General features: G+C 41.4%; 2 protein-coding genes across 2 annotated transcripts in view; one reads left to right on the plus strand and one right to left on the minus strand.

Annotated features, from left to right (window-relative positions):
• Positions 1-25,543, minus strand: part of LOC110520038 (cadherin-13) — a 603,183-nt gene that overhangs the window by 28,794 nt on the left and 548,846 nt on the right. The gene's annotated exons all lie outside the window — the stretch shown is intronic.
• Positions 6,889-18,859, plus strand: LOC149985456 (uncharacterized). The gene is made up of 3 exons (XM_090182358.1): positions 6,889-6,948; positions 6,999-7,559; positions 18,791-18,859. Exons 1-3 carry the CDS (start codon positions 6,889-6,891, stop codon positions 18,857-18,859), a joined length of 690 nt encoding a protein of 229 aa, XP_090038484.1.

Below are 25,543 nucleotides of genomic sequence, written 5' to 3' on the forward strand. Positions count from 1 at the left end.
GCAACAAAAAAACATTTATCTCAAATTTCTTTAATCTATTTTATCTATTTATCTCAAATTTGATCTATCTTTATTTATCTCAAACTTTACATCCCTGTTAGTGAACATTTCTCATTTGCCAAGATAATCCGTCCACCTGACAGGTGTTGCATATCAAGAAGCTAATTAAACATCATGATCAATACATAGGTGCACCTTGTGCTGGGGACAATAAAAGGCCACTCTAAAATGTGCAGTTTGATCACACAAAACAATGCAACAGATGTCTCAAGTTGAGGGAACGTGCAATTGGCATGCTGACAGCAGGAATGTCCACCAGAGCTGTTGCCAGAGGATTGAATGTTAAGTTCTCTACCATAAGCCGCATTGTCGTTTTATAGAATTTCACAGTACATCAAACCAGCCTCACAACGCAGACCAGGTGTAAGGTGTCATGTGGGCGAGCAGTTTTCTGATGTCAACGTTGTGAAACGACTGCCCCATGGTAGTGGTGGGGTTATAGTATTGGCAGGCAGAAGCTATGGAAAAAGACCACAATTGCATTTTATAGATGGCAGTTTCAATGCACAGACATACCGTGATGAGATCCTGAGGCTCAAAAGATGGATATCTGTATTCCCAGTCAGGGCCTAATGAATTCATTTTAATTGACAAATTTCCTCATATAAACTGTAACTCAGTAAAATCTTAGACATTGTTTCATTTTGCATTCATATTTTTGTTCAGTATATGTAAAATAAATATATATATTTAAAATAACATATATATTTTAAATATACAGTGCCAGTCAAAAGTTTCTTTATTTTTTACTATTTTCTACATTGTAGAATAATAGTGAAGACATCAAAACTATGAAATAACACATATGGAATCCTGTAGTAATGAAAATATATTTTAGATTCTTCAAAGTAGCCACCCTTTACCTTTATGACAGCATTGCACACTCTTGGCTCTCCAAACCAGCTTCATATGGAATGCTTTTCCAAACGTCTTGAAGGAGTTCCCACTTATCCTGAGCACTTGTTAACTGCTTTTCCTTCACTCTGTGGTCCAACTCATCCCAAACCATCTCAATTGGATTGAGGTCGGGTGATTGTGGAGGCCAGGTCATCTGATGCAGCACTCCACCACTCTCCTTCTTGGTCAAATAGCCACTGACCAGCCTGGAGGTGTGTTGAGTCATTGTCCTGTTGAAAATGATTGTCCCACTAAGCGCAAACCAGATGGCATGGCGTATCACTGCAGAATGCTCTGGTAGCCATGCTGGTTAAGTGTGCTTTGAATTCTCACAAATACATGGCAGTTGGAACCAAAAATCTTGAAATTCTACCTGTCTAATGTCCATTGCTTGTGTTTCTTGTCCCAAGCAAGTTGTGTCTTATTATTGCTGTCCTTTAGTAGTGGTTTCTTTGCAGTAATTTAACCATGAAGACCTGGTTCACACAGTCTCCTCTGAACAGTTGATGTTGAGATGTGTCTGTTACTTGAAGCATTTAATTGAATGCTGTGAAGCATTCAATTGGGCTGCAATCTGAGGCTGGTAACTCTAATGAATTCTCCTCTGCAGCAGAGGTAACTGTGGGTCTTCCTTTCCTGTGGTGGTCCTCATGAGAGCCAGTTTCATCATAGCGCTTGATAGTTGTTGCAACTGCACTTGAAGAAACATTCAAAGTTCTTGAAATGTTCCGGATTGACTGACCTTCATGTCTTAAAGTGATGATGGACTGTTGTTTTTCCTTTGCTTATTTGAGCTGTTCTTGCCACAATATGGAATTGGTCTTTTACCAAATAGGGCTATCTTCTGTATACCATTCCTACCTTTTCACAACACAACTGATTATCTCAAATGCATTAAGATGGAAAGACATTCCATAAATTAACTTTTAACAAGGCACACCTGTTAATGGAAAATGCATTATGAAGCTGGTTGAAAGAATGCCAAGAGTGTGCAGTGCTGTCTCAGTGTCTTTAGATATTTTTGTCAGATGTTACTATGGAATACTGAAGTATCATTACAAGCATTTCATCAGTGTCAAAGGCTTTCATGCTGGAAAAGGCATTGTTCGTCACCAAACTGTTCCTGGATGGTTGGGAGAAGTTTCTCTCTGAGGATGTGTTGGTACCATTCTTTATTCATGGATGTGTTCTTAGGCAAAATTGTGAGTGAGCCCACTCCCTTGGCTGAGAAGCAAGCCCACACATGAATGGTCTCAGGATGCTCTACTGTTGGTATGACACAGGACTGATGGTAGCACTCACCTTGTCTTCTCCGGACAAGCTTTTTTCCGAATGCCCCAAACAATCGGAATGGGGATTCATCAGAGAAAATGACTTTACCCCAGTCCTCAACAGTCTAATCCCTGTACCTTTTGCAGAATATCAGTCTGTCCGATGTTTTTCCTTGAGGGAAGGGGCTTCTTTGCTGCCCTTCTTGACACCAGGCCAACCTCCAAAAGTCTTCGCCTCACTGTGCATGCAGATGCACTCACACCTGCCTGCTGCCATTCCTGAGCAAGCTCTGTACAGGTGGTGCCCCGATCCCACAGCTGAATCAACTTTAGGAGACGGTCCTGGTGCTTGCTGGACTTTCTTGGCAACCTGAAGCCTTATTAACAACAATTCAACCGCTCTCCATGAAGTTCTTGATGATCCGATAAATGGTTGATTTAGGTACAATCTTACTGGCAGCAATATCCTTTCCTGTGAAGCCCTTTTTGTGCAAAGCAATGATGACGGAATGTGTTTCCTTGCAGGTAACCATGTTTGACAGAGGAAGAACATGATTCCAAGCACCACCCTCCTTTTGAAGCTTCCAGTCTGTTATTGGAACTCAATCAGCATGACAGAGTGATTTCCAGCCTTGTCCTCGTCAACACTCACACCTGTGTTAACGAGAGAATCACTGACATGATGTCAGCTGGTCCTTTGTGGCTGGGCTGAAATGCAGTGGAAATGTTTTTTGGGGATTCAGTTAATTTGCTTGGCAAAGTGGGACTTTGCAATTAATTGCAATTCATCTGATCACTCTTCATAACATTCTGGAGTATATGCAAATTGCCATCATACAAACAGAGGCACCAGACTTTGTGAAAATGTATATTCGTGTCATCCTCAACTTTTGGCCATGACGGTACAGACGCATTCAGAAATACTTTTTCAAAATTTTGTTGTGTTACAAGGTGGGATTCACATTGATTTAATTGTATTTTTTTATCAACTATCTACACAAAACCTCTTTAATGACAAATTGGAAGAAAAATTATGAAAGATAAAACACAAATACACTAAAACACTAAGTATTCAACCCCTTCAGTCAATACAAGTTAGAATCACCTTTGGCAGTGAGACTGTGAGTCTTTCTGTGTAAATCTCTAAGAGCTTTCCACACTTGGATTGTGTAACACTTGCACATTATTCATTTTCAAATTCTTAAAGCTCTATCAAGTTGGTTGTTGAACTGTTAATAGGCCACTCAGGAACACTCAATGTCATCTTAGTAAGCAACTCCAGTGTATATTTGACCTTGTGCTTTAGGTTATTGTCCTGCTGAAAGATGAATGTGTCTCCCGAGTGTCTGTTGGAAAGCAGACTGAACCAGGTTTTCCTATAGGATTTTGCCTGTGCTTAACTCGATTCCATTTATTTTTATCCCCAAAAAACTCCCTAGTCCTTGCCGATGACAATTGTGGTGACTGGGTCTATTGATACACTATCCAAAGTGTAATTAATAACTTCAACATGCTCAAAGGGATATTCAATGTCTGTTTTTTTACCCATCTACCAATAGGCACCCTTCTTTGTGAGGCATTGGAAAACTTTGCTGGTCTTTGCGGTTGAATCTGTGTTTGAAACTCACTGCTCGGGACCTTAGATAAATGTATGTGTGGGGTACATGAAACTTATTATGTGGCTTGTTAAGCACATTTTTACTCCTGAATGTATTTAAGCTTGCCATAACAAAGGGATTGAATACTTATTGACTCAATACATTTCAGCTTTTTATTTAAATGAATTTGTAAAATGTTCTATAAACACACTTCCACTTTGACATTATGGGGTATTGTGTGTAGGCAAAAATCTCTATTTAATCAAATGTTTAATTCAGGCTGTAACACATCAAAATATGAAAAGCCAATGGGTGTGAGTCATTTCTGAAGGCACTATATGTGATCGTGTACAAATGTAAGCAAGGTTTGAAATTATGTTTTAGTCAAATATTATATATGTTTGAGCATCTTGCGGTCAATTTGCTGTCTACAAATTATTTGTAGTTATGTTCTGGCCCCCTGACCATCCACTCAATAAATGTTTGTTGTTGATGATCCCTGTCATATGAGGACAGCCGAAGAACCCCTTTAGGTTCTAGATGGCAAAAAAAAATTCTAAGAGTTTATAGAGTGGTCTTGTTTAGTCTACCCAGAGAAGGCCCTTCCTTCATTCACTAAATCACTCACATTCATCTCTATCTCTCTCTCTAGCGAATTATGTGAAATACTATAGCTTCATGCTAATCTGATTGCCTGATCAATGGTGTAAATTAGTTCAGCCACAGCCAATTTAGCAGTGGGAGGGTGTTTTTAAGAAGGATGACTTCAGGGAGACAACTGAGGAGGACAGGTGCACTGATAGTTTGACATTTTACTTTCAAAATAGACTTCTGGTTATCATTTTATTCTATAAAGCTGCTGGAAAGGCTATTGATACGACTAGAAACAGCAAGTGAGGAATGAAAGCATACTATTCACTCAACTTTAAAGCAAGTGTCACGGATTCCCCCGGTACTGCTGGTCATTCCGTGCACCAGTTCCGGAGGTCTACGTCACCGGCCACTAGGCATCTCATTACACACACCTGATTCCAATTCCCCTGATTAGTAATTATATATAGGTACCCTCTGTTCTGTCAGTTATTGTTCCTATGTCCGTTAGTCTGTGTGGCCCACTTTTTGGAAGCAAATCACTCGATTTCATCCCTATGTTATATCTGCATCGAACATGTCACCCTCCCTAGGAGAGGGGGTGACCTCGACAAGTTATTGTTAAAATGAGAGGCTGCCTGGATATTTAATTTAAGACCCTTGCTCCTCTCGAGTCTCAATGTAGACTTTGATCTGAAGACATTCTTGTGATTATTGTGATTTTGCTATTGTAAATGTTTGTAGGCCGATGTAGCCAAATTGTATCTATGATTGCATATAATATCTTTTCATGTTTTTGGTATGTTCTTTTTTTATATCTGAGAATTAAGCAATGAAATCAGGCCACACCCGGCCATGATTACAGACACCTGTGTGTGTCCTTTACACTATACAAACTAGTCACAGCACAGTGTTTGTCATTATTCTTGGATTTGGAAAATGTATGCACGAATAGCATATATAATTATTATACTGTATATTATTATTATTAGAAGGTTAATCACATCTGGATATCTCATAGTTAAAAGGGGATGTGAATGTCAAAAAACACCCAAATATAGATGTTCAACACACTGTATCTCTGGTGATTTAAACATGGCAGGAAACTGATCTGTCATTAATGTCAGTGGTCTTTCTAACTAGGGGACTAGTTGGAACCTGCTATGTCAAAGACAAACCATTAAACTGCAGCCTCCCAGCCTGCTTCCCAGACCTCCCTCTAAGAACAAAGCAGCTGATTGGCCTCCCATGTCTGTCTAATGAGAGACAAACTAGGAGGATGAGTCCAGTCACCCCACTCTGCCAACGCCCTTGGCAGCTTTCATCACTAAAGCCCACAGCCATGCCACCGCTTTGTGCTGACTCTGAAATGTCCTTAAGTCCAGAGGAAGAAAATACACGATGAAGGCCTTTTTTTCTCACAGAGAGACTTATAACAGAAAGTGACAGCTGGACAATTGGTAAAGCCACTGGGCTTGTATTTCTATTACTTGTTATACTTCATTTTAATTAGAAGTGGTTAAAAGGTTCAGTGAAACACCCAGTGACAAACAGTATAGCATACATCTTCACCATGGCAAATTAATTTGACCATGGACACTAGACAGATTTGTAACAACGAAAAACAAGGCAAACTTTTCTCTCTTGCCAATTTAACAGGAGTGTCCTTTAATTACAGACATGGGGACTCTGAAGGACGACTGCTTTTCTTCTCTAAGGGCTCTCTCTCTGGCGAGGATAAAAACAACGTGTTTGGCCACAGAGAGGGAGAGAGAGAGTGGGACAGAGAGAGAGAATAGGGAGAAAGAGAGAGAGCTCCTGAGTTGTTCTGCAAAAAAGATAGAATTAAAGTTGTATAAATGTAGATAAACTTGAATTTAATCCAAATCAAAATCCCATACCTAAAACAAAATGACCTGAATGGACTATTACAAACAAGGACTATAATTTTTTTTTTCTAACAAACCAAAACATGCAGAAGAAACACAGCAGAACCTGTAAATACCATCCAACACAACACCGAGTGAGAAATATTCAGTCTGAAGCTACTTCTGAAGCCAAATAGTAAAAGGCAATAATCTCTAGGTCATTTTGTTATATAAAGCTAAATAAATAAGCATACTAAGCTACCAAGATGCTGTGACAGAACAGACCTGGCGGAACCTTCAATTAGCACTGAAGTGTGAAATCAAATGTGTGATGCAAAAGCTCCAAAGGCTTATCCCTGTCCAGAAGTCATTACAATACAGTACCCTATTGATATTAAGAATAACTCTGCAAGGAATAAGTACAAAAAAAGCTCCTCAAGGACAATCCAGAGACACTATTTGCTGACTGCTACAAAGAGGGGAATGTAAACAACTTAGCTGAAGGACAAGGTCAGAAAGCTGAGGTGTGACATAGAGCAGGACTCTCCCTCAGACACAGCAGAACAGCCCACCTCAGACCAGGACCACAACCTCAACACCACAATGGGACAGACAACACAGGACCCACCAACCCAACAGACTCCACCGCCCCCTAACAGCCCTGTCAGTTCCCCCGATAGCCCTCCTGACAACCCCCCCCCACATCCACTGAGGACACACAAACGCCAGAGATCGTTCTCCTCATTGACTCAAATGGCAAATACATTCAAGAGGATAAACTTTTTCCTAAACACAACGTGGCAAAACTCTGGTACCCTAACACTAGGCATGCCCTGGAGCTGTTATCAAAGGACAGACTAGGTTGCCCCAGCCACATCATAATTCACATGGGCACAAATGACCTGAGGGCCCAGCAGGAAAGGGTGGCAACAGCATTCAAGGGAGTGATTGAAAAAGCTTCTTCCACTTTCCCCAATGCACAAGTGGTTATCTCCACCCTGCTACCACAAAAAGACTTTCACCGTGCCACCATGCAGCGGGTGAATGCAAGCATTTCACGAGACTGTGCCTCAAAACTTAATGTACACATGGCCCACCACTCCACCCTAGACTTGAACAGCCTTTACGACCAGGTCCACCTCTACAAGGCAACAATCCCAACTTTTGCCAGGACCCTGAAGGACGTCACCCTCAACTGTAGCCCCAGCACCTCACACAGGAGCAACAGAGCAACGGGCACCCCGCCCAGACCAGCGAGACACCCTTCCAGACCGGCAAGACTCCCTCCTGAAGGACCTGCACCGAGAGAACCCACGCCAAGAGGACATACACCCAGACCACGGTATCACCAGCCACACCCAAACCAGCTAAGACCACCCCAAGCAAACCCTGGCCACACCCTATATAGGCCCCCCCATATCAGACCCATGCTCCTTCTGCCCACCCCATGCCCCTCACCCCTGTGGCAAGGACCTCAACATGACAGCAGGACATATGCCCAGGCCGTGAGCAGAGCAACAGGCCCAACCCTCACTATTACACCCGCCTAAGCCCTATCCTGCGACCTAAGAGGTATGTATGCAGATGCTAAAAATGCTCTGCTCACACCTACTGTGATGGTCCCGGCCTAAACCACACAAAAATAACACTAGACAATATGGAACACAAAGCTTTTACTGTCTCATCCTGGAATATTGGGTAGGCAGGTAGCCTAGTGGTTAGAGTGTTGGACTAGTAACAAAGGTTGAAAGATCGAATCCCCGAGCTGACAAGGTAAAAATGTGTAATTCTGCCCCTGAACAAGGCAGTTACCCCACTGTTCCTAAGCCATCATTGAAAATAAGAATTTGTTCTTAACTGACTTGACTAGTTAAATACAAGGTCTGTGGTCATCTGCATTTGGCCTAAAGACCCAGACTTCAAATACATTTTAAATACAGACATTGTCAACCTATTAGAAACATGGTATAAAGGAGATGTACCCACTGGTTGCCCTCTAGGTTACAGAGAGCTGGTAGTACCATCCACCAATCTACCAGGTGTGAAACAGGGAAGGGACTAATTTGGTGTGAAACAGGGTATGCTAATTTGATATAGAGCAGACCTAACCCACTCTATTAAATTAGTCAAAACAGGAACATTTTACATCTGTCTAGAAATTAATAAGGAAATGATCTCAACAGAGAAAAAAATATCCTCATATGTCCGACCTATTTCCCCCCAAAAGAATCCCCATACTTTAACAATGACAGCTTCTCTATCCTAGAGGGGGAGATCAACAATTTCCAGGCTCAGGGACAAGTACTAGTCTGTGGATACCTAAAAGCCAGAACTGGACAAGAACCCAACACCCTCAGCACACAGGGGGACAAACACCTACCTGGAGGTAACAGCATTTCCTCCCCTATATGCCCCCCTAGACACAACTACGACAACATATCCAACAAACAAGGGTCACAACTCATGCAGCTCTGTCAGATGCCGGGTATGTACATAGTCAATGGTAGGCTTTGAGCAGACTCCTATGCTAGGTACACCTATAGCTCATCTCTTGGCAGTAGTACTGTAGACTACTTTGTTGCTGACCTCAACCCAGAGTCTCTTAGAGCGTTCACAGTCAGGCCACTGACACCCCATATCAGATCACAGCAAAATCACTATTTGAACAGAGCTATGCGTAATCATGAGGCATCAAAGCCAAAGGAACTGAATAATATTAAGAAATGATATAGATGGAAGGAAAATATTGTGGAAATCCACCAAAAAACTATTAGGCAACAACAAATCGAATCCCTTCCAGACAATTTCCTGCACAAAAGGTTTCAATATAATAGTGAAGGTGTAAACTTGGAGGTAGAAAACCTAAACAGTACATTTGACCTCTCAGCTTCCTTATCATATCTAAACATTTCAAGCAGGCCACCTTAGAAAATTAACAATGATGACAAATAGTTTGATGAAGAATGCAAAAACCTAAGAAAGAAATGTAGAAACCTATGCAAACAAAAACATAGATATCCAGAAAACCTGAGCCTACGCCTTCACTATGGTGAATCACTAAAACAATACAGAAATACATTACGAAAAAATAAGGAACAGCACGTCAGAAATCAGCTCAACGTACTTGAAGAATCAATAGAATCTAACCACTTCTGGGAAAATTGGAGAACTCTAAAATAACAACAACACGAAGAGTTATCTGTCCAAAATGAAGATGTATGGATAAACCACTTATCTAATCGTTTTAGCTCTATAACAATGATCAAATACAAATCTTAGAATCAACTATCAAAGACTAACAGAACCTACTGGATTTTCCAATTACATTGAATGAACTACAGGACAAAATACAAACCCTCCAACCCAAAAAGGCATGTGGGGTTGATGCTATCCTAAATGAAATGATAAAATATACAGACCACAAATTCCAATTGGCTATACTTAAACTCTTTACATCATCCTTAGCTCTGGCACATTCCCCAATATTTGTAACCAAGGACTGATCACCCCAATCCACAAAATTAGAGACAAATTTGACCCCAATAAATACCGGTGATATGGGTCAACAGCAACCAAATTGACAAAACAAACTAACAAAAAAAAGGCAAAGGGTTCTCATGCTTTGTTCATTTCAAAAAAGCTTTCGAATCAATTTGGCATGAGGGTCTGCTATACAAATTGATGAAAAGTGGTGATGGGGGAAAAACATACGACATTATAAAATCCATGTACACAAAGTGTGTGGTTAATATTGACAAAACAACACACACTTCTTTCCACAGGGCTGGGGGGTGATACAGGGATGCAGCTTAAGCCCCACCCTCTTCAACATATATATCAACGAATTGGCGAGGGCACTTAAACTGAAGTCAAATGTCTACTGTTTGCTGATGATCTGGTGCTTCTGTCCCCAACCAAGGAGGGTCTACAGCAGCACCTAGATCTTCTGCACAAATTCTGTCAGACCTGGGCCCTGACAGTAAATCTCATTAATACAAAAATAATGGTGTTCCAAAAAAGGTCCAGTTTCCAGGAACACGAATACAAATTCCATCTAGACACTGTTGCCCTAGAGCATACATACCTTGGCCATAACATCAGCGCCACAGGTAACTTTCACAAAGCTGTCAACGATCTGTGAGAAACGGCAAGAAGGTCCTTCTATGCAATCAAAAGGGACATAAAATTCAACATACCAATTAGGATCTGGCTAAAAAAACTTGAATCAGTTATAGAACCCATTGCCCTTTATGGTTGTGAGGTATGGGGTCCACTTACCAACCAATAATTCACATAATGGGACAAACACAAAATTGAGCCTCTGCATGAAGAATTCTGCAAAAATATCCTATGTGTACAATGTAAAACACCCAAAAAATGCATGCAAAGCAGAATTAGGCCGATATTTGCTAATGATCCAAATCCAGAAAAGAGACGTTAAATTCTACAAACACCTAAAAGGAAGTGATTCCCAAATCCTCAATAACAAAGCCATCACCAACAGAGAAATTAACCTGGAGAAGATCCCCCTAAGCAAGCTGGTCCTGGAACTCCGTTCACAAACACAAACAGACCCCACAGAGCTCCAGGACAGCAACACAATTAGACCCAACCAAATCATGAGAAAACAAAAATATATTTACTTGATACATTGGAAAGAATTTACAAAAATAATTAGCAAAAAATAGGATGCCACCACCGATAAATCCACGATAATTGAGAATTTCAATAAACATTTCTCTATGGCTGGCCATGCTTTTTCACCTGGCTACCTCTACCCTGGTCAACTGCCCTGCACCCCCCACAGCATCTTCCCCAAGCCTCCCCATTTCTCCTTCATCCAAATCCAGATATTTGATGTTCTGAAAGAGCTTCAAAATCTGGGTCCTTATAAAACAGCCGGGATTGACAATCTGGACCCTCTCGTTCTAAAATTATTTGCCGAAATCATTGCAACCCCTAATGCTAGCCTCTTCAACCTCTCTTTCGTATCGTCTGAGATCCCCAAAGAATGGAAAGCTGCCGCGGTCATCCCCCTCTTCATAGGGGGAGACACTCTAGACCCAAACTGCTACAAACCTATATCTATCCTACCCTGCCTTTTTAAGGTCTTCGAAAGCCAAGTTAACAAACAGATCACTGACCATTTCGAATCCCACCGTACCTTCTCCGCTATGCAATCTGGCTTCCGGGCTGGTCATGGGTGCACCTCAGCCACGCTCAAGGTCCTAAACAATATCATAACCACCATCGATAAGAGACAATACTGTGCAGCTGTATTCATCGACCTGGCCAAGGCCATCGACTCTCTCAATCACCACATTCTTATCGACAGACTCAACAGCCTTGGTTTCTCAAATGACTGTCGCTCTTGCTGCTGGTGAGTCTCTGATCCACCTCTACGCAGACGACACCATTCTGTATACTTCTGGCCATTCTTTGGACACTGTGCTAACTAACCTCTAGACGAGCTTCAATGCCATACAACTCTCCTTCCGTGGCCTCCAACTGCTCTTAAATGCAAGTAAAACTAAATGCATGCTCTTCAACCAATCGCTGCCCGCACCTGCCCACCCGTCCAGCATCACTACTCTGGACGGTTCAGACCTAGAATATGTGGACAACTACAAATACCTAGGTGTCTGGTTAGACTGTAAATTCTCCTTCCAGATCCACATTAAGCATCTCCCATCCATAACTAAATCTAGAATTGGCTTCCTATTTCGCAACAAAGCAACCTTTACTCATGCTGCCAAACATACCCTCGTAAAACTGACTATCCTACCGATCCTCGACTTCGGCGATGTCATTTACAAAATAGCCCCCAACACTCTACTCAACAAATTGGATGCAGTCTATCACAGTGTCCTCCGTTTTGTCACCAAAGCCCCATATACTACCCACCACTGAGACCTGTATGCACTCGTTGGCTGGCCCTCGCTTCATATTAGATCGCCAAACCCACTCGTTCCAGGTCATCTACAAGTCTTTGATAGGTAAAGCCCCGCCTTATCTTAGTTCACTGGTCACCATAGCAGCACCCACAGTGTGCAATCACAGCAGCAATATTTGTGACGTGTTGCCACAAGAAAAGGGCAACCAGTGAAGAACAAACACTACCGTAAATACAGCCTATATTGATGTTTATTTATTTTCCCTTTTGTACTTTAGCTACTTGCACATCATTACAACACTGTATATAGACATATTCTTTTGGAACTTTTGTGAGCTTAATGTTTGCTGTATTTTTTTATTGTTTATTTTACTTTTGTTTATTATTTATATCACTTGCTTTGGCAATGTAAACATATGTTTCACATGCCAATAAAGCCCAATAAATTTAAATTGAATTGAATATGAAAGAGAGAGATATATAGAGCGACAAGGTTAATGAGAGAGAGACGAGACAGGGGAGAAAACTGAAGGCGAGGCAGCGTTGGACTGTAATCTCCTCCGCTTCCCGACCATATCCCATTACAACGCCATTAGATCGGACCGGATGCTGGCTCCTCTCCCCCTACCCACTCCGTCCTCCCCGCACGGCCCGCTTCAAAGCTCTGGGTCGTAATTGATTGGCTGTGCAGAAACACATGTCTGCTATGTAGCTAACCTCCTCACCTGCAGCTTTACTTCTCATAAAGGGTCAGCTCTGACTAAAACACAGAGGGTGAAAAGCAGCACTCAGACCACTCAGAGGGGTGAGGTATCCTGGCTCATTCTCCCATCCCTTTCTATCTCTCTCTTGTATTGGAGCATGTGATCTGCAGACCTGGCTGCTGGAAGGACATCTATGAGACAGCTTGTTTTGTTGTTAGATGTTGAGGGGAAGCAGAGGTCTTTTAAACACTTTTATTGGTGCAGCTAGCAAGCCAGCCAGCAGGCCAGTCAGAGCTGATCCAGTCCATTCAGAATGCTTCAATCTGTTAAAGTCACAATCAGTCCCAAATCCCAAATTAGCCAGGAATTGATTCATTAATGATAGGTATCACGGCCCTCACTGAGTCCCTTATTAAGCAGTAAAATCACAGCGAGACACAGATCTATAGAATTTAGATCAGCAGTCTATCAGACAGAGGCATAGTCAGTGGTGACTGATCTAGAATGCAGATGTATTGCAGTGGGCTGACACATGAGTCACACTGCTGTCCCCGTCGAGACAGTCTCCCTGTACTCTGCTAGTTAGCGTTACTCCATCTCAATTCCCTCTCTCTCTATTACCCTCTGATTCAACACACTGTCTGACTGGAGATGTGGAGCAGACATAACAGACACTTCGCTCTAAATCATTGTATCAGAACAGTTCTGAATGCTGGAAATTACTCAGGCCATTACGGGGACGAACATCTCATTCTTTGCACTTAGCATAGCAATGATGCAGGACAAGCAGAGCAGAAGTTATCTGAGGTACTGAAAGGAGAGAGGCATGCCGTTAATGGAGGGAAAGAGCACTGGTTTTCTCACTAAGTGAAGCACGGATGGAGTTGTTTTTCTTTAAGTTGAATAGTGCAGAGCACTGCAGACAGTACAGGTGTTTGATTGACAGGTCTTCAACTCATCCAGGTTTATGAGACTACATTCTGGCCTGTGGCGATGAGCTGCCAAATGAATCTGAATCATGTTGAATCAGATCTCTATGGAGCTGTGCACCAGAGCTGAGATACAAAACACACAGACACCTCGCTCGCTGCTCCTTCTTAGCTTTCAATTACACTAGAACGGAAGCCAGTTTGCTCTGATGAATACTGAGGCATCACCCTGCTTAAATGTGTGGATAATATCCCTGGGTGGGTGTGCAGTGCAGCGCAGTGCAGCGGTGTTCTGAGCGGGCTCTCCCTCTACATAGCGTCTGTATGGAGGTCGAGTATGTCACCGTAAACAAACCGCGCTCAGCTCCTTCATGCATACATAAAGAGCTGCTGATATGAGGCAAGGTGACGGGTGGTAGGGGGCTTTGATAATGTATTCATCACTCTAACTGACAAGTGCAGCCCACCAGGAGGGTGTTTCACATTTTTAATAAAGAGCCATTCAACATCATGCAGGACACAACACAACGCTGACACTGAACATCACCTAAGACCTTGACTAGAGCATTCACATAAACATGTGCATGTTTCTTTTTCCTTTAATATTTTACTATCTCACATAGTAGTAGGGGGTTTTGGGAGTGATACCATTATTAGATAAGCAGATAGGATTCAGACCCAAACCTTGGAAATGTTCAACACAAACACGTTAACCTCTAAATCAGGGTCACACAGTGTTCCTTGGAAGTCTTAAATCTACTTTGAAACAAAAGTATACACCTCACACACATGGTTATGGGCTTAAAAAAGAAGACACCTGTACCATGTCAGATATAGAGTTTAAATGTATAAAATGTTGAGTTTGCATCCCAATATTACACTTTATATACATCACAGAAGACTGAAATATAACAAAACCGTTTGACATAGAAACACTTGAATGAATGTATTAATGATGACATTTTGAAAAATACAAATATATTCCATCAATGAGGCCACTAGAGGGCAATTTGGTCATTTGACTGCAGGAAATGGCCAAAAGCATATAAAATACACACAAGGGGGACTGAAAGAGTCCTCTGTAGGGCATTAGAGATCAGGAGAAAATCCCACTGACGAGGGAGTCCAAAATAAACACCCAGGAAACCCCTTCTCCTAAAAACAGTATCTCTCCTTTACCTTCATCTTTCTGATAGCTCCACTGTGCAAGGCCATCAGGTGTTGTAGTGAGGCAAAGCTCTGTGGAATTCACCCGGTCATTCCAAAAAGAAGGAGCGTTTTCTGACACGCAGAGAAATGTTTTACGGTGTATCTGGAACATAGTAATTCAGGTGAATCTGCAACTTCACACACCAACGAGTGCAACATGGATCCATTTATTTCTCCTTCTTGTAGAACAATGGCTCAGCCACGCAGACTGAGCACAGTCCTCACCTCACTGCTCTCTAGCTGGCTGCAGGGCAAATGGAGGACACCCAGGTCAGTTGACCCGACTGTTAGAACCAAGAAGTCCATGAGGATTTGTATTATTTTTTTGTTACCAACTTTTTATTATTATTATTTTTTTCTGTGAGGGTTTCAAATCACAGGCAGGCAATAATATTCAAGATGTACATAAATTCACCCTCCATCCTTGCGACCAAATAACCCTCCTCTTACCCACCCCTTCCCTGTGTGCCTGAAAGAAAAGAAAGTAAAAAAAGATGAAAATACAGTGCCTTCAGAAAGTATTCTGACCCCTCCTGTCTCAGCCTCCAGTATTTATGCTGCAGTAGTTTATGTGTCGGGGGGCTAGGGTCAGTTTGTTATATCTGGAGTACTTCTCCTGTCCTATCCGGTGTCCTGTGTGAATTTAAGTATGCCCTCTCTAATTCTCTCTTTCTTTCTTTCTCTCTCTCGGAGGACCTGAGCCCTAGGACCATGCCTCAGGACTACCTGACATGATGACTCCTTGCTGTCCCCAGTCCACCTGGCCGGGCTGCTGCTCCAGTTTCAACTGTTCTGCCTGTGATTATTATTATTTGACCATGCTGGTCAATTATGAACATTTGAACATTTTGGCCATGTTCTGTTATAATCTCCACCCAACAAAGCCAGAAGAGGACTGGCCACCCCACATAGCCTGGTTCCTCTCTAGGTTTCTTCCTAGGTTTTGGCCTTTCTAGGGAGTTAGCCACTGTGCTTCTACACCTGCATTTCTTGCTGTTTGGGGTTTTAGGCTGGGTTTCTGTACAGCACTTTGAGATATCAGCTGATGTACGAAGGGCTATATAAATAAATTTGATTTGATTTTGATTTGATTTATTCCTACCTGTTGACTTATTCCATATTTTGTTGTTACAGCCTGAGTTCCAAATTTATAAAAAAAAAAAATGCTCACCCATCTACACATAATGACAAAGTGAAAACGTGCTTTTAGACATTTTTACAAATGCATTGAAAATGATATACAGAAATATCTAATGTACATAAGTATTCACACCCTTGAGTCAATACTTTGTAGGATCCCCTTTGGCAGCGATTACAGCTGTGAGTTTTTCTGGGTATGTCTCTAAGAGCTTTCCACACCTGGATTGTGCAACATTTGCCTAAGATTTTTTTCTAAATTCTTCAAGCTCTGTCAGATTGGTTGTTGATCATTGCTAGACAACCATTTTCAAGTCTTGCCATAGATTTTCAAGTAGATTTATGCCAAAACTGTAACTCGGCCACTCAGGAACATTCACGTCTTCTTGGTAAGCAACTCCAGTGTAGATTTGGCCTTGTGTTTTAGGTTATTGTTACTGAATGGTGGATTCATCTCCCACTGTCTAATGGAAAGCAGACTGACAGATTTTCCTCTAGGATTTTGCCTGTGCTTAGCGCCATTCCGTTTCTTTTTTTATCCTGATAAAGTCCCCAGTCCTCAACGATTAAAAGCATACCCATAACATTGTTTTATTTAACCTTTATTTAATTAGGCAAGTCAGTTTAGAATGAACTCTTCTTTACAATGACGGCCTACCCTGGCCAGGCCTGGACGACACTGGGCCAATTGTGCGCTGCCCTATGACACAGCCACCACTATGCTTCAAATATGGAGAGTGGTACTCAATGATGTGTTGTATTGGATTTGCCCCAAACATAATACTTTGTATTCCTTTGTATTCAGGACAAAAATGTCATTGCTTTGCCACATTTTTTGCAGTATTAATTTAGTATTAATTTAGTGCCTTTTTGCAAACAGGCTTCATTCTTTTCACTCCGTCAATTAGGTTAGTATTGTAAATTCAATGTGCCCTTTTAGGTTTTAGATAGCACCTGTTTTTCTAAGAGTGTACGATGATCATACCAGATTAATTGTTATTTACGAGCCAACATTTTAAGAGTGTTTCCCAAGCAAGCACGTAGAGAGAATGTTCACTAAGTGAGTCGTTAGACCATGTGTCGATACTATTGGCTGCTTCAATAGTGTTGAAATCAATTTCATGTTTATTCAATTGAGTTATATTTTGCAACTAGGCTACTGCCTGTAATGTTTGCATGTGTTTCATGATGTGTGACATAATGTGTGCATTGATTTACCCAATCTGTGACTTAGTGCATTATTATTGCCTAAGTACTGTATAACAAGCCGCCTCAATAGCCTACTTCCAGCCATAGGTGGTAATACACTGTATCTCTGGGAGCTGATCCGTCGTCAGTATTGTGGAATAATTGTAATGTTAAAAAGTTTGTTGCTGGCTGAAAAGTTAAGAACTACTGAATTATAAAGGAGGAAGTAGAGCGAGGAAATCAATGACAATAGTATACGCTGCCCCTGGACCACATTACAATGTCTTCCTTTCCCCTCTCACGCGGACCCCCAGCCTATATCCATAGAATAATATACAGTAAGACTTTGTTTTTATCTATCTCTCTTCTCCTTCCCATTCTCTACCGAATCCCTTACATTTATTTTTATCTATATATATTTTCTACCCTCGCTCTCTTTCTCTTGCTTTTTCTCCCTTCCCTTTAGAAGGGAAGGGAAGAAACAAGGACCATCCCCCTCAACCCCTCTCCCTCCCTCTCTCAGCCAGAGCACTCTGCTGGTCAGTTGGAGGCCTGGAACATTCCTTTGAGTGTTCCAGATAAAGTTGTGTGTCAGATCGATACCCTGTTAGTAGCTGGCATAGGTGTGTTGTCATGCAATCATCTAAAAGATCATTGTAGACAAGCTTCAGCCTGTCTATGACAGAGCACTTTCCTCAGGCCAGGTGACACGCACACACACACACACACACACACACACACACACACACACACACACACACACACACACACACACACACACACACACGTAAACAAACAAGAAAATACACACACAGAATGGCATGCAGTGCACGGAACCTCGGTTAGCTGTGGAGACATGGGCCATTACTCCAGCATAGCCCCAGAGGGCATGTTCTTAGACCTACAACACATGGCTCAAATGGCCATCAAAAACTATGATTTACGAGCAGGTTACGGCAGCAGCTAGACTGATCGGTGCATGAACATCATAACAGACAATAATTTTACAGAAAAATCTGCAAAAAATCATGACATATTGTTATCATAACTGTCAAATCATGATGTCCGAACTAGGCTATTGAGAGCAATTGTCCAGATAGTGCAGCTGGAATCAGATAATTAAACCCCTTTATTGACATTATGCATATTAATGAATCAAATACTGCTGGCACAAAATGTAGACTCATAATTCATGCTGGCAATGACAAACTACACCACACTACACCATATTCCAGATCAGTTTCTTTCCTGCGGTCGCAGCCCCATCATCTGCCTCTAAGACAGTCTGTCATTTCACATGCTTGTTCTTCCAACTGCTCAAACCACTCTCCCTTGCTCCTTCTCTTCAACTCTCTCTCGCTCGTGAAAGAAGGAGTGGGACTGAAAGGGTGACAAGTGGACACAGCTATGGTGCTGGAAACATTCACAGATATGTTTGTCTCCAGATCTCATCTGAGTCTGGTCGGCCGCTGGACTCGCCCCAGCCCTGCAGTCCCAGAGCACCATCGGACTAGAGTGGAAACCCGCCCCGGCTTCCTCCTCTCCTATCACTCCAGCTCCTCAACTCTCCTCCCAGCTGCCCACTGCAATGAGGCTAGGAAACACTGTCACCACCGATAAATCCACGATAATTGAGAATTTCAATAAGCACATCTCTACGGCTGGCCCCTACCCTTGTCAACAGCCCTGCACTCTCCACAGCAACTTGCCCAATCCTCCCCCATTTACCCTTCACCAAAATCCAGATAGTTGATGTTCTGAAAGAGCTGCAAAATCTGGACCCTACAAATCAGCCAGGCTAGACAATCTGGACCCTTTCTTTCTAAAATGATCTGCCGAAATTGTTGCATCCCCTATTACTAGCCTGTTCAACCTCTCTTTCTTATCGTCTGAGATCCACAAAGATTGGAAAGCTGCCGCGGTCATCCCCCTCTTCAAAGGGGGATGACTCTAGATTCAAACTGCTACAGATCTACAGTGCCTTGCGAAAGTATTCGGCCCCCTTGAACTTTGCGACCTTTTTCTACATTTCAGGCTTCAAACATAAAGATATAAAACTGTATTTTTTTGTGAAGAATCAACAACAAGTGGGACACAATCATGAAGTGGAACAACATTTATTGGATATTTAAAACTTTTTTAACGAATCAAAATTCTGAAAATTTGGGCGTGCAAAATTATTCAGCCCCTTTACTTTCAGTGCAGCAAACTCTCTCCAGAAGTTCAGTGAGGATCTCTGAATGATCCAATGTTGACCTAAATGACTAATGATGATAAATACAATCCACCTGTGTGTAATCAAGTCTCCGTATAAATGCACCTGCACTGTGATAGTCTCAGAGGTCCGTTAAAAGCGCAGAGAGCATAATGAAGAACAAGGAACACACCAGGCAGGTCCGAGATACTGTTGTGAAGAAGTTTAAAGCCGGATTTGGATACAAAATATTTCCCAAGCTTTAAACATCCCAAGGAGCACTGTGCAAGCGATATTATTGAAATGGAAGGAGTATCAGACCACTGCAAATCTACCAAGACCTGGCCGTCCCTCTAAACTTTCAGCTCATACAAGGAGAAGACTGATCAGAGATGCAGCCAAGAGGCCCATGATCCCTCTGGATGAACTGCAGAGATCTACAGCTGAGGTGGGAGACTCTGTCCATAGGACAACAATCAGTCTTATATTGCACAAATCTGGCCTTTATGGAAGAGTGGCAAGAAGAAAGCCATTTCTTAAAGATATCCATAAAAAGTGTTGGTTAAAGTTTGCCACAAGCCACCTGGGAGACACACTAAACATGTGGATGAAGGTGCTCTGGTCAGATGAAACCAAAATTGAACTTTTTGGCAACAATGCAAAACGTTATGTTTGGCGTAAAAGCAACACAGCTCATCACCCTGAACACAACATCCCCACTGTCAAACATGGTGGTGGCAGCATCATGGTTTGGGCCTGCTTTTCTTCAGCAGGGACAGGGAAGATGGTTAAAATTGATGGGAAGATGGATGGAGCCAAATACAGGACCATTCTGGAAGAAAACCTGATGGAGTCTGCAAAAGACCTGAGACTGGGACGGAGATTTGTCTTCCAACAAGACAATGATCCAAAACATAAAGCAAAATCTACAATGGAATGGTTCAAAAATAAACATATCCAGGTGTTAGAATGGCCAAGTCAAAGTCCAGACCTGAATCCAATCGAGAATCTGTGGAAAGAACTGAAAACTGCTGTTCACAAATGCTCTCCATCCAACCTCACTGAGCTCGAGCTGTTTTGCATGGAGGAATGGGAAAACATTTCTGTCTCTCGATGTGCAAAACTGATAGAGACATACCCCAAGCGACTTACAGCTGTAATCGCAGCAAAAGGTGGCGCTACAAAGTATTAACTTAATGGGGTCTGAATAATTTTGCACGCCCAATTTTTCCGTTTTTGATTTGTTAAAAAAGTTTGAAATATCCAATAAATGTCGTTCCACTTCATGATTGTGTCCCACTTGTTGTTGATTCTTCACAAAAAAATACAGTTTTATATCTTTATGTTTGAATCCTGAAATGTGGCAAAAGGTCGCAAAGTTCAAGGGGGCCGAATACTTTCGCAAGGCACTGTATATATATCCTACCCTGCCTTTCTAAGGTCTTCGAAAGCCAAGTTAACAAACAGATCACCGACCATTTCAAATCCCACCGTACCTTCTCCGCTATGCAATCTGGCTTCCGAGCTGGTCATGGGTGCACCTCAGCCACGCTAAATGATATCATAACCGCCATCGATAAGAGACAATACTGTACAGCTGTATTCATCGACCTGGCCAAGGCTTTCGACTCTGTTGTCGTGTCTTTGGCTATGACGGATTAAGTGATGTGACATGCTATTCTATAAAATCTTTTCTCCGTAATTAAAATTACATGATTGAGCTAATCATGTAAATGTAATTACCTAGAGAGTCGGGACACCACAAAATAATATTTGTAGAGCTGTTATATTCCGAATAAACTCAAGAAGACCTAGTAATATTTTACATCAATAGCAGTCAGTATTAATCGTCACCTTAATTCAGTCTCATCTGAAAGTTGAAATTCTTGGTTATCTTCACGAACGCTGGCTAACAAGTTAAATCAGCAATACAATGTATTTGTATTTACTAAATACCTAACTAATCACACAGAATTACATATACAGAATGAATTATTCCTTGATTACAAATTACATCATAAAGGAAAACTTCCCTGGTGGACGGAACAGATATGACAGCTGGTTATACAAAAGAAAAGAGACTGGGTTTGAGTGACAGAGCGGGAAGACTGAGGGACAAAGGAAGAAGCTGTGCTATTGTAAATACAGTATCTTATGCATTCTAAATTACCACCCATTTGGAAAAGGAAAATACAATAAATATTTACTCTGAGCTGCGCTTCGTTAGGTTGGTGGTAGATGGAAGGCTGTGTTGTCCTTTGTCTTTTGAAGAATGTCTCTGGTGGTCAATTGGATATGTTGTAGTAACATCGTTGTGTGTTGGGGAATAATCAGAATTAGTTGGTAACATAGGTGAGATGTTTTATATTCATCATATGTTTGTAAGTTACTTCTCATCAGAATGTTATTTTTGTATAATACTGTGGCGGGGTTGCAGTATCTGTTCTATGTCAAGACTAAGTTGCTTGGGCCGGAGAGAGGGGAGAGGTCAAGCGTTTATCTCTTGGCTCCACAATGTCTGTGTGCCAGTCAGTGTGGCTCTCTGATCTTGTCAAGATAGGATAGATTTGATATATGCCTGTTGATATGGAGGATTTGTTTATGGTTCTGAGTTTGAGAAAATAACATAGTTTAGGAGACAAAGCTGAACGATAAATTATGCCTATGCTGACTCACTGTGTGTCTTTGCTATAAAAGATCTCAGTTGAAATGTGTAAGGGACTCTCAGAGAATTCATTGATAGACACTGAATTGCTCTGAGAGTCACAGGGTTGTGATAGAGCTCATATAATTAAAGATGGACTTTGATAACTAACTCTGACTTGTGTGTTGTTTGCGCTCATGATTTGGTAAATAGAGGAAATTTCCACGACATGTGTGGTAGACGGGATACTCTGTCTGTTCTTTCCTAGCCCGCGTTTGCAGCTGCTGTTGCTAACTCAACGGCTAGGAGGTATCACTTCTATAGTGAATAAGAGTTCAAAGTTCATACCATTCGCAACCAAATCTCACGCTGAGGTTGGCTTAGTTCTGTAGTTGACATGTTAGTCCTTTTAACGCAGAGGCTGCAGACCTCACGTACTTGTCGTCAAGGCTTTATATAGGAAGGGAGAGGAGGGCGTGTTTGAAAAGTTTTATAACCCATGTCCCTTCACAGGCGCGGCCACTGATTGAGCAAAGACCTACCCTTATGAAAACCCAAATCTCTCATTTGGAAGCTAAAATTACATTTCATCTCTTCACCAACAATTTTATGTTCAAATATTTAAATTTAACAACAATTCCATGTGAATCCGATACCTCTAATGTGTAGACTTTCCACTGTAGAGTTTATGTCATCCTATCATCGATGAGAATGTCTCAGATGACAACCGAACTGACATCATATTCATTAAGTACCACCGCATATGTTCAATTGGTCGGGTTACCAGAATATAGTTCATTTCCCCCCACCTTCTGATGTTCCCAGAATCTCTATGTTAACCAAGGGGTTTTCAAATGTCACATCAATAGGGTAGAGAGAGGAAAAAGGGGGGAAGAGGTATTTATGACTGTCATAAACCTACCCCCAGGCCAACGTCATGACACTGTCAATCACCACATTCTTATCGGCAGACTCAACAGCCTTGGTTTCTCAAATCACTGCCTAGCCTGGTTCACCAACTACTTCTCAGACAGAGATCAGTGTGTCAAATCGGAGGGCTGTTGTCTGGACCTCTGGCCGTCTCTATGGGGGTGCCACAGGGTACAATCACGGGCCGACTATCTTCTCTGTATACATCAATGATGTCTCTCTTGCTGATGAGGATTATCTGATCCACCTCCACGCAGACGACACCATTCTGTAAACTTCTGATCCTTCTTTGGACACTGTGTTAACTAACCTCCAGACGAGTTTCAATGCCATACAACTCTCCTTCCGTTTTGTCACCAAAGCCCCATATACTACCCACCACTGCAACCTGTATGCTCTCGTTGGCTGTCCCTCACTTCGTATTCGTCGCCAAACCCACTGGCTCCAGGTCATCTAGCAGCACACGCTCCAGCAGGTATATTTCACTGGTAACTCACAAAGCCAATTCAGAATTTGGCCACCTTTCCTTCCAGTTCTCTGTTGCCAATGTCTGGAACGAACTGCAAAAGTCACTGAAGCTGGAGACTCATATCTCCAATTCTAACTTTATGCACCAGCTGTCAGAGCAGCTCACAGATCACTGCACCTGTACATAGCCTATCTGTAAATAGCCCATCGAACTACCTCATCCCCATACAGTTATTTATTTATTTTGCTCCTTTGCACCCCAGTATCTCTACTTGCACATTCATCTTCTGCACATCTATCACTCCAGTATTTAATTGCTATATTGTAATTATTTCGCCCCTATGGCCTATTTATTTCCTTACCTCCCTTATCCTACCTCATTTGCACACACTGTATATTAGAGGTTGATCGATTATGATTTTTCAACGCCGTTACCGATTATTGGAGGACCAAAAAAAGCTGATTATTATTATTTTTTTTAAATATATATTTGTAATAATGACATTTACAACAATACTGAATGAACACTTATTTTAACTTAATATAATACATCAAAAACATCTATTTAGTCTCAAATAAATAATGAAACATGTTCAACATGTTTGGGGTTTTAAGCTGGGTTTCTGTACAGCACTTTGAGATATCAGCTGATGTACGAAGGGCTATATAAATAAATTTGATTTGATTTGATTCAATTTGGGTTAAATAAAGCAAAAAGATAGTGTTGGAGAAGAAAGTAAAAGTGCAATATGTGCCATGTAAAAAAGCTAACGCTTAAGTTCCATGCTCTGAGCAAATATATATATATATATAAAAAGAAAGAAATCAGACGATTAATCAGTATCAGCTTTTTTTCATCCTCCAATAATCGGTATCGGTATCGGCATTGAAAAATCATAATCAATCGACCTCTAATATACAGTGTGTGCAAATGAGGTAGGATAAGTGAGGTAAGGCAATACATTTGAAAGCTGGTGATTCCTTTTAACATGAGTCTTCAATATTCCCAGATAAGAAGCTTTAGGTTGTAGTTATTATAGATATTATAGGACTATTTCTCTCTATACCATTTGTATTTCATATTCCTTTGACTATTGGATGTTCTAATAGGTACTTTAGTATTGCCCGCCTTATCTCGGGAGTTGATAGGCTTGAAGCACAACGAAGAGCTGCTGGCAAATGCAGGAAAGTGCTGTTTGAATGAATGCTTACGAGCCTGCTGCTGCTTACCACCGCTCAGTCAGACTGCTCTATCAAATCATAGACTTAATTATAATATAATAACACACAGAAATACGAGCCTTAGGTCATTAATATGGTAAAATCCGGAAACTATCATTTCGAAAAGAAAATGTTTATTCTTTCAGTGAAATATGGAACCGTTCCATATTTTATCTAACAGGTGGCATCCCTAAGTCTAAATATTGGTGTTACATTGCACAACCTTCAATGTTATGTCATAATTATGTACAATTCTGGCAAATTAATTACGGTCTTTGTTAGGAAGAAATGGTCTTCACACACTTCACAATGAGCCAGGGGGCCCAAACTGCTGCATATACCCTGACTCTGCTTGCACTGAACGCAAGTGAAGTGACACAATTTTCCTAGTTAAAAGAAATTCATGTTAGCAGGTGATATTAACTAACTATGTAGGTTTAAAATATATACTTGTGTATTGATTTTAAGAAAGGCATTGATATTTATGGTTAGGTACACATTGGGTGCTTTTTTCGCGAATGCGCTTGTTAAATCACCCGTTTGGCGAAGTAGGCTGTGTTTCAATGATAAATTAACAGGCACCACATCTATTATATGCAACGCAGGACAAGCTAGATAAACTTGTAATATCATCAACCATGTGTAGTTAACTAGTGATTATGTGAAGATTGATTGGTTTTTATAAGATAAGTTTAATGCTAGCTAGCACTTTACTTTGGCTCCTTGCTGCACTCGCATAAC

This window comes from Oncorhynchus mykiss, chromosome 1, assembly GCF_057628025.1.
Source record: "Oncorhynchus mykiss isolate SJ-2025 chromosome 1, ASM5762802v1, whole genome shotgun sequence".
NCBI lineage: Eukaryota > Metazoa > Chordata > Actinopteri > Salmoniformes > Salmonidae > Oncorhynchus > Oncorhynchus mykiss.